General features: G+C 40.7%; 1 protein-coding gene across 1 annotated transcript in view; it reads left to right on the forward strand.

Annotated features, from left to right (window-relative positions):
* Window positions 1-1199: 1199 nt before the first annotated feature.
* Window positions 1200-13536, forward strand: part of LOC149198734 (pentatricopeptide repeat-containing protein At4g21190-like) — a 139289-nt gene continuing 126952 nt past the window's right edge. Inside the window, exon 1 of the mRNA XM_089402142.1 lies at window positions 1200-1415. Coding sequence (XP_089258268.1) covers window positions 1215-1415 — 201 coding nt within the window. The 5' untranslated portion in view covers window positions 1200-1214. The remainder of the gene's footprint in view (window positions 1416-13536) is intronic.

A 13536-nucleotide genomic window follows, 5' to 3' on the forward strand; every position in this document is an offset into this window, starting at 1 on the left:
AGGCCGTGCATCAAGTTAGATTACTACTATATTCAACATCTTTTCAACTTTTAAGTACTCTTGGATCACTATTGTCATTGCAAGTTTCACTGTAATGCCTCACACCTGAAAGCCACTTTCTGCCAATATTTCCCAGTGATTAAAGTTATCCTACTGAAGAAGCTTTAAGAAGGAAAACATCAGTTTGGCACACTCTTAAGTTCATAAGTGGCAAGAATAATGGCGGATTTTATTAATTGGAACTGTATGCTACATATTCAAATGTTTAAATCTAATATGTAGTCAGAATTTATACCAGTACAGATGTCATACGATTGAGTGCTGCATAAGCCTTCGATGCGTCAAATGGTTCTGTAGATTACTAAACCTCTTTGTGAAAATTTTTCTAGTATGCTGCCTCTTAGTGTCACATTTAGCTGCAAATATATTTTAACAAGCCCATCAGCAATGGGCCTGAAATGTATGCTGTATGCAGACAACATGAGCTTCAGCTTTACTCCAAACTTGTTTAAACATTTCTCTGTATTTATGCAAACACTGATTCTATACAAAAATGTCAATATGCAAGTCTAAAACCACCTTTTCTCTTTTGCAATATTTCATCTTTATGTCTACTGCCCAGTGTGGCTGAACATCTTCAGTATTATGATCTACGCTTTATTCTTCTTATCATATATTCAGAAGATGGAAGTAACCTGTATTCTCTAGCTACAAGAATGTATCATTACCCTTCCCTTTTACATGAGAATATCTTGTTTTTTGGGAACTTAGAATAAAATGTCATTATTGAATTCTGTTTTTGTGAGGAATTAGCAGCATTAGCCCTGCAGTCCTTTTCTTTCCATCCTGAGAACATACACTTACATTTCACAGAAAAATTCATAACTTTACAAAACAATTAAAAGTTTTATCTATGAGCAGAAAGGGCTACAAAATCAGAATAGTCTGCAAGAAATGTCTTTGACATCCTTGGCTGGCAGAAAACCTCTAGCCTTAGTGGTGAGTCTTCACACACCTCTTCAACAACTGAATTCTGAAAAGTATTGACCCAACCAACATGGCCGTCAAAAACGAATTTATATCACAGCCTCCAAATTGAGTACAAAGACAAAATATTGTTAGTGACAGATTTTACTTTATGAATTGCATCAATATGGTATTTCTTTTTCTAGATGGTTTATGCAGTTGTTTGTAGTATGCAGATATCAAAGTGGATGTTGAGCAAGGGCCAAGGTAAAACCATGGGAACCTGCTACATGTTATTGAATGCTCTTGCCAATGAGCGAAGAATAGAAGAGGCTGAGGAACTCTGGATGGAAATCTTTAATAGGCATATGGAATATGTTCCACGGAACTTCTTTACTCGTATCATCACTATGTATGAGCGAAATAACATGACTGAAAAGTTGCTTGAGGTATCAACATGTTTTGCATGTACCCTTTGCTTTTATAATTAGATAATTTAGTGTGCATTTTATTGTGTGGATATTTTCTGTTCTTTAAGGAAATATAGTGGTAGTGCATCTATATCTAGTGTTCTATATGAACTTTTGGTCAATATTTAAAGAATCACTTAGTGCAAATCCAAAATTTCACTTTAAACTTGATGTTCTCTAGAACCCTTTCCTGTGAACTTTTAGCCTTAGGGCTGAATTTAAAATATAAATCACAGCAGTATATATATATATATATCATTTCTGTCCAACCTAATACACAATGCAGCCCAAAGAAAAGACAATTGTATTTTAAGGAAACTATGTTTCCAGCATTTAGGGCATAATTCTTAACATATAAGTGATCTGATTATATAAAACAAATTTATTACAGCTATAACTTTGCCCACTTTGCTTCGATATGTTTGTCAAATCACTTAGCTGTTCTTGCTGAATCAGCATACCAATCAGCCCTATAAACTACTTGTTGATTTTTGGTAGCAGCGGATGTGCTATAACTATGAAAACTGGTGGAGAGGCTAAGGCACATTAGGTCTCCAAAACCTAGAAATCATTTGGAGAAATTCCGCCCAGATGAAGAGATATTAAAATAATTAATATTATTAATGGGGTTCCTAAGTCTAAACCTAGGAAAATTAAAATATTGATGTGTATTAATATAAAATGGGTGAGAAAGTTCTAAATAATGGGGATCAAGCCAGATCTAATCTTAGCCATTGATTAGGGACTTAATCTCGACCATTGAATTGTCAACAGGAAAAGTATAAGAGGATGCTTGAGGGTGAGTTGGGGATGTAGAATTTCTTGCAAATTCTCTACAAATCTACCTCTGAAATCTATTTAGAAAATCTGACTGTAGATTAACTCGATAATGCAATATACCAAAGCAAAATACTATAGTCTACTTTTACTATCAAACTTGCAGAAGCTTAAAGATCAAGCTGAATCAGAGTTGAACACATATAACCATAAGAAGAAGAATCAATGCACATGAAACACAGAAAATACTCAGGGGAAAGCCTCAGCTAAAAACCCCACTATTTTTATTATCATACAAGGTGGAAATACATCAAAATTATACAAAGCCTTAGCTCTCACAGCTAGCCAACTCTTAGTACAATCCTCCTGGATGCTCACAGGCAAACAAAGCTTCTCACAAGCCTTTTCCTCTGCCCTCCAAGCTCCTATTTCCTTGCGTAGTTACCTCTGGGATGATCTCCTTCACCCAGTGTAACATTGCTCTCACACACTGCTCTAACACTGTCAGAACTGTGCAATCCTCAAGGAATCTTCCCTTGACTGCATGGATGATTTTCCTTTATAGGAAAACACATGCAACTGATAGATAGTACACTGTCCTTGTCTTTAATCTCAACTGGGTCTTTCTCTGAGTAGACATGCATGAGTTTCTAATGAGGGAATCTTCAGTTATCTGAAGTACACTGGTTGAGTGCATGCATACATCAACTGACTGATAACTCACAATTAGTTTCTCGAACAGTTTGGAACTAATTTAACTGGACTTAATTCAGTGAACTGAGTTAAGTAATTACAACTCAAATATAACTCAAACTTATCTCCTTAATTAAGGGATAATCTCCTTAATTTAAGGGATAGCTGTTGCATGACTGCAGAAAGACTTCTAACTTGAAATTCTCCAACGAGTTAATCCATAATGAATGAATTAATTAATTCCAAGCAGTTGGTGAGACTAAATTCGAATTTAATTCACAATTTTAATTCAAGAACAAATTAAAATTGGAATATTCTGGATTCTAATTTTATCATTTCTTGTTGCTATTTTTAACACTCCCTCACAACAAGAAAGGAATTCAACTCGATCCTGATCCTGAACCTTTGGAATGTTCTACATGCAACACTTCTCTCTAGTGTTGCTGCTCTAGCAACTCTAGAAACAAAAAAAAAACATCCAACCTAAATCAGAATGATGCATCTGCCATCAAAGTCTCTTACTGTTATTGGCTCTGTTAATTGAAAACTTTGCACTTCAGTTGACTCTGCTTTTCTGCACTGTTGTCAATCCTTCTCTACACTCTTTAGTATCAGACTGCTCTAGCCTTTATCACTTTGATCTCTGACTGCATCAATCCCACTGATTCCCCCCGCTGCATCTGTGTTGTTGTTGGTCCTTTCTCCCAGCACTGCATCCGCACTGCACCTCCTCTCATCATGTTGCATTGTGCTGCCCACTGCTGCATTGCAACTGAGTTACTGAGAGGTAAGTAACTGATCTTCCAACTGACCTCCTTGTTGGGCTAGAACACCCTCTAATGTTGAAGCTCCCTCTGTCGCTGACAAGTGCTCCCTCTCTGACCTTTGCATTTCTGCAACTCCCTGCATCTCGCACCGTTGCATGCCTCTCTGTGTCATCCTGCATTGGTGCAACACTCCTGTGCCTCTCGCACTGATGTAGCTTTGCATAGTCTTAGAACTCCTGCACGGTAGCTCTCTCTGCCGCTCTATCTGCATCCGTCTCTACCCACCCAGTCAGTCCTGCTACTCCTCGTTGGGGCTCCCATAGCAAGGTCTAATCAAAGAGGCTGGGTACCTTAAGGATCCAGCCCCTATTTCAGCCTTCTTGGGACTATCACTCTACATTGCCCCACCTTACACCTGGAGGTATGGCTGCATGTGATCCCTCTGCTCACTTCTCCAATTGTGGCTCCTCCACAATTGTCTGAGACTTCTTTTGGACTGCATGTTGAGAGGTAATGTACTCTCTCTCTCAACTACCAAGTCTCTAACATTTGCTTTGCTCCTCAAGGCTTTGCATGCATCTTGAACCTTAAGAGCATACAGGTTCTTGACTCGTGAACCGATCTGTTTCACCTATTTCATGGTGATGTGTCTAAGGAAATCATTTCCCTTACTAAAAACAACATCGTAGCTTTTGTCCTCCAACATCACGATCGATACCAAATTCTTCTTCAGTCTAGGCACATACTTTACATCTGTCAAGATGAAAGGAGCTCCATGCTCCCTTTGAAAAGCAACTGTACCCACTCCTGAAACACTATACTTCCCGTCGTCCCATCTCTATGTGCATCGTGAGGTCTTTCTCCTCCAAGGCACTGAATAAACTTTTATCGCCGATCATGTGGAATGAAGCTCCACTGTCAAGATACCAAACACAACCCATCATCGATGACACCATGCATGCAATGAGGGTAAATTCCATTTCGAATTGGGCGGCCAATGCCTCACCTTCAGATCCTTCCGAGGATCCCTTCTTGGACTTCTTCAATGGGCAATTAGTCGCATAATGTCCCATCTCAATATATATATATATATATATATATATATATATATATATATATACATAAAGTATGATATGAATTCGATATGCACTTGCAACCCCGAACTTCAACTTTTGAATTCTTTTCTTTGTATATTGTTCACAGCTCCGATAAACTTGGCTCTGATACCATGTAGAATTTCTTGCAAATTCTTTACAAATCTACCTCTGAGATCTATGTAGAAAATTTGGCTGTAGATTAACTCAATAATGCAATATACCAAAGCAAAATACTATAATCTACTTCTACTATCAAACTTGCGGAAGCTTAAAGATCGAGCTGAATCAAAGATGAACACATATAACCATAAGAAGAAGAATCAATGCACATGAAACACAAAAAATACTCAGGGGAAAGCCTTAGCTAAAAACCCCACTATCTGTATTATCATACAAGGTGGAAATACATTAGAATTGTACAAAGCCTTAGCTCTCACAGTTAGCCAGCTCTCAGTACAATCCTCCTGGATTCTCACAGGCAAACAAAGCTTCTCACAAGCCTTCTCCCCTACCCTCCAAGCTCCTATTTCCTTGTGCAGTTACCTCTGAGATGATCTCCTTCACCCAGTGTAACACATCTCTCACACACTGCTCTAACACACTGTCAGAACTGCGCAATCCTCAAGGAACCTTCCCTTGACTGCATGGATGAGTTTACTTTATAGGAAAACACATGCAACTGATAGTACACTATCCTTGTCTTCAATCTCAACTAGGTCTTTCTCTGAATAAACATGCATGATTTTCTGATGAGGGAATCTTTAGTTATCTGAAGTACACTGGTTGAGTGCATGCATGCATCAACTGACTGATAACTCACAATTAGTTCCTCAAACAGTTTGGAACTAATTTAACTGGACTTAACTCAGTACATTGAGTTAACTAATTACAACTCAAATATAACTCAATCTTATATCCTTATTTAAGGGATAATCTCCTTAATTTAAGGGATAACTATTGCATGACTACAGAAAGACTTCTAACTTGAATTTCTCCAACTAATTAATCCATAATGAATTAATTAATTAATTCCAAGCCGCTGATGAGACTAAATTTGAATTTACTTCACAATTTTAATTCAAGGACAAATTAGAATTGGAATATTCTGGATTATATTTTTATCATTTCTTGTTGCTATTTTCAACAGGAGATACACCAAGAGAGATCAAGAATTCGATTTTCTGGGGCAAGGTTTGCTGAGAAAATCGAGTGAGTGATCAGTTGCAGTGAAAGACAGTTCAGCAATGGATTTCGATCCAAGGCTGAATTCTACGTATCGGAGAGGTAGCAGAGTGCCAGAAGAGGCAGTGCAAAGCCTAGGAGGGCTTACGCAAAGACAACAAGGGTTGATGCAAAGGCTAAGGAGGCCAGCGCAAAGGATGCAGAGGCTAAGGAGGCCAGCATAGAGGATGCAGAGGGCCGTAGAGGCTGACGCAGAGGATGTAGCGAGCTTCAGAGGCTGCGCTGAGATGATTCAGTGGGGCAGACTGAGAGTTGATTAGTTGAAGCAGAGCCATAGAGGTTGACGAGTTCTTGATGGGTGACGCAGCTCCAGAGGAGTGTGTGGAGCAGGTTTTGTTGTCCAACACAAGGAACAATCGGAGTCACTGTGGGATTGTTCATCCGGTTGCTAATTAGCCGAAATATCTATCTCCGGATAAAGGTATCGTTGCCAAGGATATTCTTTAATGGTGAGCCATTTCTGGCACCCTAGTTGTATTCAGAAATGTGCTTAATAAGAAAACCCTCATATATGCTGCACTGGTTTTCCTGCATTGTGTTTTTCTGGGGACGATTGTCCAAAAATAACGATGTCCCTTATGTTGTCTCAGTTTATTTCAGTTGTTGATCTGTATATTTGTGAAGGCTGCATTTGTGTTTATTTCGATATTTATGCATTTAAATAACCTGTTAATGCAAAGAACAAGTAGGAGATAGTAAACCAGAAAATGTAGTAGGGGTTTCTAATGTGTTAGATTCAGAAATTTTCACATGGTATCAGGGCGATTGCAGATCAAGGAGGACTGAAGACACCAACAGAAGAAATCTAAGGATTTGCAGCTGTCCCAAGAGACAATGTTGTTCCAGCGCTGAAAAGGCAAGAGGAGTGACGCAGTGCTAAGAGGGTGATGCAGAGGCTGTGTCAGCATTATGAGCCAGGAGGGGAAGACGCAGTAGTTGCCTCAGCAGTCGAGGCTAGCGCAGAGGCAGAAGGGGGGCAAATCAAACCTACGTAGTGCCTGCTCATCTTTCTCAGCCAGGAAGGATCGACGTTGAGGCCAGGACAAGCTGATCCAACTATCACTGTGATTGCGCAGAGCCAGAAGGGCTCAGATTATTTAGTTGTTGGGGCTAAGGGAACTGTCGAGATTGTGATTTGAGGAGCTGGTGGGATGTTGTTTCTGTCTGTGCAAAACAATGTCTAAGGAGACAGAACCAAGGTAGAGGGAAGCATTACCTCGACGGATTTCTAGCCAAGAGATCCAGATCCAAGTTGCAGCAGAAAAGGGGGATTGGAGAGGAGTGATTTGACAGTTGGGAAGAGGATTTCCAGGAGGGAAGTTGAGACTTTGAGGGAGTCTAGAAGAGGAGCATAGATGGCAGTGAACAGATTAAGGCATCATGACAAATTGGATGGAGCTTCCAATTTTGTCATCTAGAAGGCTAGGATCTTGGCAATCTTGGATAAACATCGCTTCAATGACTATGCCTTGAAAACCGTAGCTGTCCCAGTTGACCCGAATGCAAATGAGAAGTATGAGGAGGCCATGGCAAAGGCGAAATGCATGATCCTAGATGGGGTCAAGGATCATGTCATACCACATATTGTTAAGAAGAACACAATAAATGAGATGTGGCAGACGCTGGCCACCTTATACCAGGGCTGTTCCGTGCAGCGGAAGATGTTATTGGAGAATGAACTGAGGTCATATTAGATGTAGAAAGGAGAGGAGATAGATCACTTCCTCCTCCGGTTGCAAGGAATTTGCGACCAACTTACTTTCATGGGGTCTACGCCAGTTCCAAAGTTTATGGTCTGGACTACTCTGAGTGCAGGCTCCGAGGACTGAGAGACATTTGTCCAAAGCATTTTGGGTAGAGCGACTCTCCCCAGTTGGGAAGAGATGTGGGCAACTCTTCGACATGAAGAGATCAGGAGGCTGACCAAGGCGAGGCGTAGTGGTAAGGGAGATCGATTCAAGAAAGAGGTGGAGGATGCAACTCTAGCATCTGCGGGACAACAAGGGAAGATGAAGAAGAAGGACATCTCCAAGGTCAAGTACTTCAACTGTGGGGAGCTGGGACATTATGCATCTCAGTGCCCCAAGAAGAAAGGCAAGGGAGAAGCTTTCGACTTAAAGGCAACTCCAGCAAAGGCGGAGAAGGATGTCGAGACTGATGAGGATTGTGCCATGAGTGCTCATGTGCCTCTGGAGAAGAGGTGGGGAGACATAGAGTTGTAGTCAAGAGGAGTACATGTAGGGGCAGGATCCTTGAGGTGCCCAAACTCTTGGATCACATCCGGCTACGGGAGCCCTTAACGACAGTAGCATGATGAAAGGTGTCAAGTGGAGCAAGGTGTAATGGAGCGACAATGCAGTGCTTGAGTGCAGAATTTTGTAAGTGCACTGGAGGCTGCACCAGTGTGAGAGGAACATAAGAGGTTGTAGTAGTGCAGTGGCAGCAGAGGTGGCTTCAGCATCACGAGGCTTCCAGATTGACCGGGATGTCAGTATTTGGGTGAAGTCAGCTACTTACTTCTTGGTAACTGAGTTGCCGTGTAGCAGTTAGTAGTGGCAGTGCTATGGGTAGCATGATGCAGCATGTTGAGAGGGACCTGCAGTACAGATGTGGCAGTGGTAATGTCATGGGCAGTAGTACAGGAAGCAACAGTGCATGGGATGTGAGGAAACAGGCCAAGCATCAAAACAGGTACCGATACGGAAGATCAGTGTGATGTTTCTATGGTGAAGCATTACTAGAGCACATTACTCGCTAAGAGGGAGTGTTGATTTTTGGTAGCATAAGATGTGCTCTAGCCATGAAAACTGGTGGAGAGGCTAAGGCACATGAGATTTCCAAGACTCATAAAGTGTTTGGAGAAATTCCACCCGAATGAAGAGATATTAAAATAATTAATATTTTTAATGGGGTTCCTAAGTCTAAACTTAGGAAAATTAAAATATTTATGGGTATTAATAAAGATAAGGATGAGAAGCTTCTAAGAGATGAGGATCACGTCTGTTTTGATCTTAGCCGTTGATTAGGGACCTAATATCGGCTGTTGATTCATCAATAGGAAAAGTATAAGAGAAGACTTGAGGGTGAGTTGGAGATACACAAATAGAGATCAAGAATTCGATTTTCTGGGGCAGGGTTTGCTGAGGAAATCGAGTGAGTGATCAGTTGCAGCGAGGGGCAGTTCAACAAGGGATTTCGATCCAACGCTGAAGGATACATATCAGAGACGCAGGAGAGTGCCAGAAGAGGGTAGCGCAGAGCCTAGGAGGGCTGACGCAGAGGCTAAGGAGTCCAGCACAAATGACGTAGAGGGTTGTAGAGGCTGACGCAGAAGCCATAGAGACTGCGCTGAGGTGATTCAGTGGGCTAGGCTGAGAGCTGATTAGCTAACGCAGAGCCAGAGAGGGTGACGCAGTTCCAGAGGAGTGCGTGGAGCAACTTTTGCTATCTAACACAAGGAAAAGCTGGAGTCACCGTGGGATTGTTCATCCAGTTTCTAATTAGCCGAAATATCTATCTCCAAATAGAAGTATTGTTGCGAAGGATATTCTTTGAAGGGTGGGCCATTTCTGGCACACTAGTTGTATACAAAAATATGCTTAGTAAGGAAACCCTCATATATCTTGCACTGGTTTTCCCGCATTGGGTTTTTCCGGGGATGATTGTCCAAAAATAACGGTGTCCCTTGTGTTGTCTTAGTTTATTTCAGTTGTTGATATGTATATTTGTGAAGGCTGCATTTGTGTTTACTTCGATATTTATGCATTTAAATGACTTGTTAATGCAAAGAACAAGTAGTGGATAGTAAACCAAAAAATCATTGAATCAAGTAGGGGATTCTGATGTGTTAGATTCATAAATTTTCACACTACTCATTCACCATGAAATTGTAAGCTGCATGTTACATCTGCACATACCTAGTTTGGACAGCAAAGCACACTTCATTTGTACATGAGAATGGAGTTATAAGTACATACCAATGACTTACTACAAGCTGGTATGATATAGTACTTCAAGCTTATCACAAGCTAGAACTTTGCAATGCTCTCCTATCCGTAGCTAAGGCATCTACCATCAATACCAAACCCTAACTAGCAATACAAAGGTTTAGCAGGGCATCCCATGAAGCTATCTAGCGACACCAAAGACTCCACAACAAGCTAGCATCATCACCAAGAAGTCCATCCTCGATATTTCACCAAGCTTGCCTCACACAAGCTCTCTGGTTTTTTTCCAAACCCAGATCTGATATACTATTCTAACAAAAAATTATACCCAGATTCTTAAACCTGAAAATAAAATATTTTCCAGATCTGATTTTATGAACAACAATACATTGAGTTTACTAACTTTAATCATAGTTTTAGAACTCCGACTCCGACTCGGCCGAGGATCGACTCCGACTCCGACTCCGAAATGGTAATGACTCGGCCGGCTCGATTTCAGTGACTCGGTCGTTGTAAAAATACATTAAATATTTTTTTTTTTATAAAAAAACATAATTTTAAAGATTTTAAACATAATTTTAAAGATTTTCATTCATGTTTCCAAACACACAGCATTATAATATAGATGGAAGACAACATATGATCAAAGTAGGCTCATGAACCAATCCATTATATCAAAATGGTACCCAATGGCAATGCATAGTCAACTGTCATACATGATCAAAGACTCAAAACAAAAAACACATAACCAAGGAGGCTAGTAATGGCCTCTACAACAAAAGTAAACTGTGACTAGACTCCAGTACTAATACTACAACTACTGGCTAGTAGCTACTGCCAAAGGAGCCAAGATCATGTCGATCAATCTCTAGATCATCATCAGAGTCAGACAGAGGGCCCCATGGCTCCTCCTCCTCATCATCATGTCCAACTGCAGTTGTAGAAGTGGTACCACTAGCAGGCTGTGCAACTGCAGCAGATGCAAGCTGAGATAGAGTAGATATGCGGCTGCGCTTCTATCGTGGTTGAGTAGAGGAAGCACCTACAACTAGAGTCCTTGCTGGCTGTGAGACTGAGGTTGGTGGATTGGGTTCTGCATTCAACTGAACAGCATGTTCAAGTTCAACTGATGTCTCGATATCTAAATCTAAATCAAGATCCTCATCAGGATCAAACTCTGCTGGACGACTCTCCACTACCCAATCTGATGTTGGATCAATGTCTTCCAACACAATGGGATCTGAATCAGGTCTTTTGTTTAGCAAATGGTTTTGTTTGAGCCGGAGGTTGTATTGGACATAAACTAGATCATTTAACTGTTTTTGATCCAAACAGTTTCTCTTCTTTGTGTTACTTGGGAGCAGGAGCGAAAACGGGAGCGGGAGCGACATTTTCAGAAGCTCCTAGTTTGGGAGCGAATCCCAGAGGAATTCGACAACCAATGTCACTAACATCAAGGTACATAGAGGGATTGGTGCTCTTGATTAAATACGAGTTCCCTACCCTAATACATGACAAAATTCAATGGAAACATTGCAATCCTTCAATCCTTAAATCCTGAAAAACTGATAAGTCTGCTGGATTTTGAATGAAATCTAAAATTCTACTTTCTCCATATGAAATCCAATGAGGCCGAAACCACTCTCAAACATCCTGAGTCATTTCATGGTAATGTTAAAAATTTAAGTAAAAGTGACATTTTCATCCTTTTACTTTAAGAATTTAACATTACCATGAAATTTGAATAGCATATCAATAGTAGAGAGCATTTGAGTGTGTTAAATAGGGTTTGGGACGGGGAAATGGACCCCAGATAACATTTAGCTAATTCATAAAACACCTTGAAGTCCAAACCAATGAGCAAACCCCCTAAAATTTCACTAAAATAATGCTAAATCGCTGTTTTAGTGGGTTACGGGCCGCTGTTTGTGACTCGGCCGAGTCAATACGGAAAACGGCCGAGTTGGCCGAGTCAGCCATGACTCGGCCAACCGAGCCGTTTTTTGTACCGAGTCACTCCGGAGGGCAATGGAACGGACCAACTCGGCTGTTTCCGTTTCGAAACGGCCATTTTTTAAAACTATGACTTTAATATGCAGTGAAAATAGAAAGCATTTACACACAAGATTTGACACAATGATTTACCTTGGAAACCGCAATGGGGAAAACCAGCAAACAAGTAATTCTTTTTTCATTCGGCCCACAAAGAAAATAAGTCTGGAAATGATTACAGCAATTTATGAACTTGTACCTGGCCCAGAAATCTGAGAAATTCACCCACAAAAATCTGCCTCGAACTATGTGCCAAAACAGCTCTGCACAACATAGTTTTCGATGCTTGTATGACCTATTTGTATTGCCTGAAAACTGATTCTCTGCTGCCTGGAAGTTTGTTGCCAAAATCTGTGTATGGGCGGGCTGCCTTGAAATGCTTGAAATGTTTGAAGCATTGTCTTATGTTGATGAAATTGCTGGCGTGGTAGGTCTGTTCATAAGTATTGTTGAACAGCAGTCATGGCAGCCTAAGAATAGTGCTCTTTGTGGACTGTTAGTGGCTGAGAAAGTAGCCCTAAGTACAGTGATATGAGGAGCAGACTTGTCACTGTTAAGAGGGCAGTCTTTGAAGCCCTAAGTTCAGTAAATGCGTGTGGCATATCCTTGGTGTGTGGGCTGGTAAATGATGAGCTTGTGAACAGTGTTTGAGGCAGCAAACTATTGTGTTGTAGCATACTTTGATAAGCCCTAAGCACAATCCCTTGGTGAAGCAAGAGGTCTGTAAGTGGGCAAAATTGGATGACCCTAAGAGTGGGAAGTCTTGGAGGAGCAAGAGGATTGCTAGAGGGGAGTTTGTTGGAGGCCTATGTTTAGTCATTCTAGGAACAGCTAGAAGGTTGATAGAGGCAGATTGGTCAGCTGAAGATGCAAACATTCTAAAGTTGCAGAAGTACTTGTGAGCAATAGAAGAGGTGGTAAAGGACCAGCTAGGTGTTTGAGGTACGTGGACTGAAAGGGATGTGGAAGCGCTACATCAGCAAGTAAGTCAAGTGTCCTGTTCAAGGGTAGATTGATTGTCATAAGTTGTTGACACCAAACCCTAGTTGTTCTTCTATCAGGGCTAATTATAAGGGCCATGATCCTGATTCCTTGGTATGGGAGCCCTATGTTTGTTGTATTAAAATTGTAATATAACAAGTTTTGGGTTGAAAAATTGTCTTGTTCACTAAATGGATTCATTATTGTACAATATCCATTGTGCAAAGTGCTCATTTTGTGGAATTTTAGTGTGTTTGTGATCGTGTTCTAGACATAGACCTGATCTGAAGTGCCTTGGAAAAATCAACATGATCTGCTCATAAATTTAGCATAATTTCTTTGTCTAGCTTCATGTTTATCTTGCTATCCCACGAACTTCAAAGTGACCATGAATTAACCTCAAAGATTTCATCCAGCTTTAGGAATTTAATTTGATTTTGTGCTCCTTAGTTAGAGAATTCTCTGTGCTAGAACAAAGTAACAAATAGAGAAGATAAAGAAGAGTGTGTTAGATTTTGGTAGCATTGGACATGGGTTCTAGTCT

This window comes from Pinus tabuliformis, chromosome 2_1 (genome assembly GCF_031772625.1).
Source record: "Pinus tabuliformis cultivar Carrire ecotype Pingquan chromosome 2_1, CPIR1, whole genome shotgun sequence".
NCBI classification, from domain to species: Eukaryota; Viridiplantae; Streptophyta; class Pinopsida; order Pinales; family Pinaceae; genus Pinus; species Pinus tabuliformis.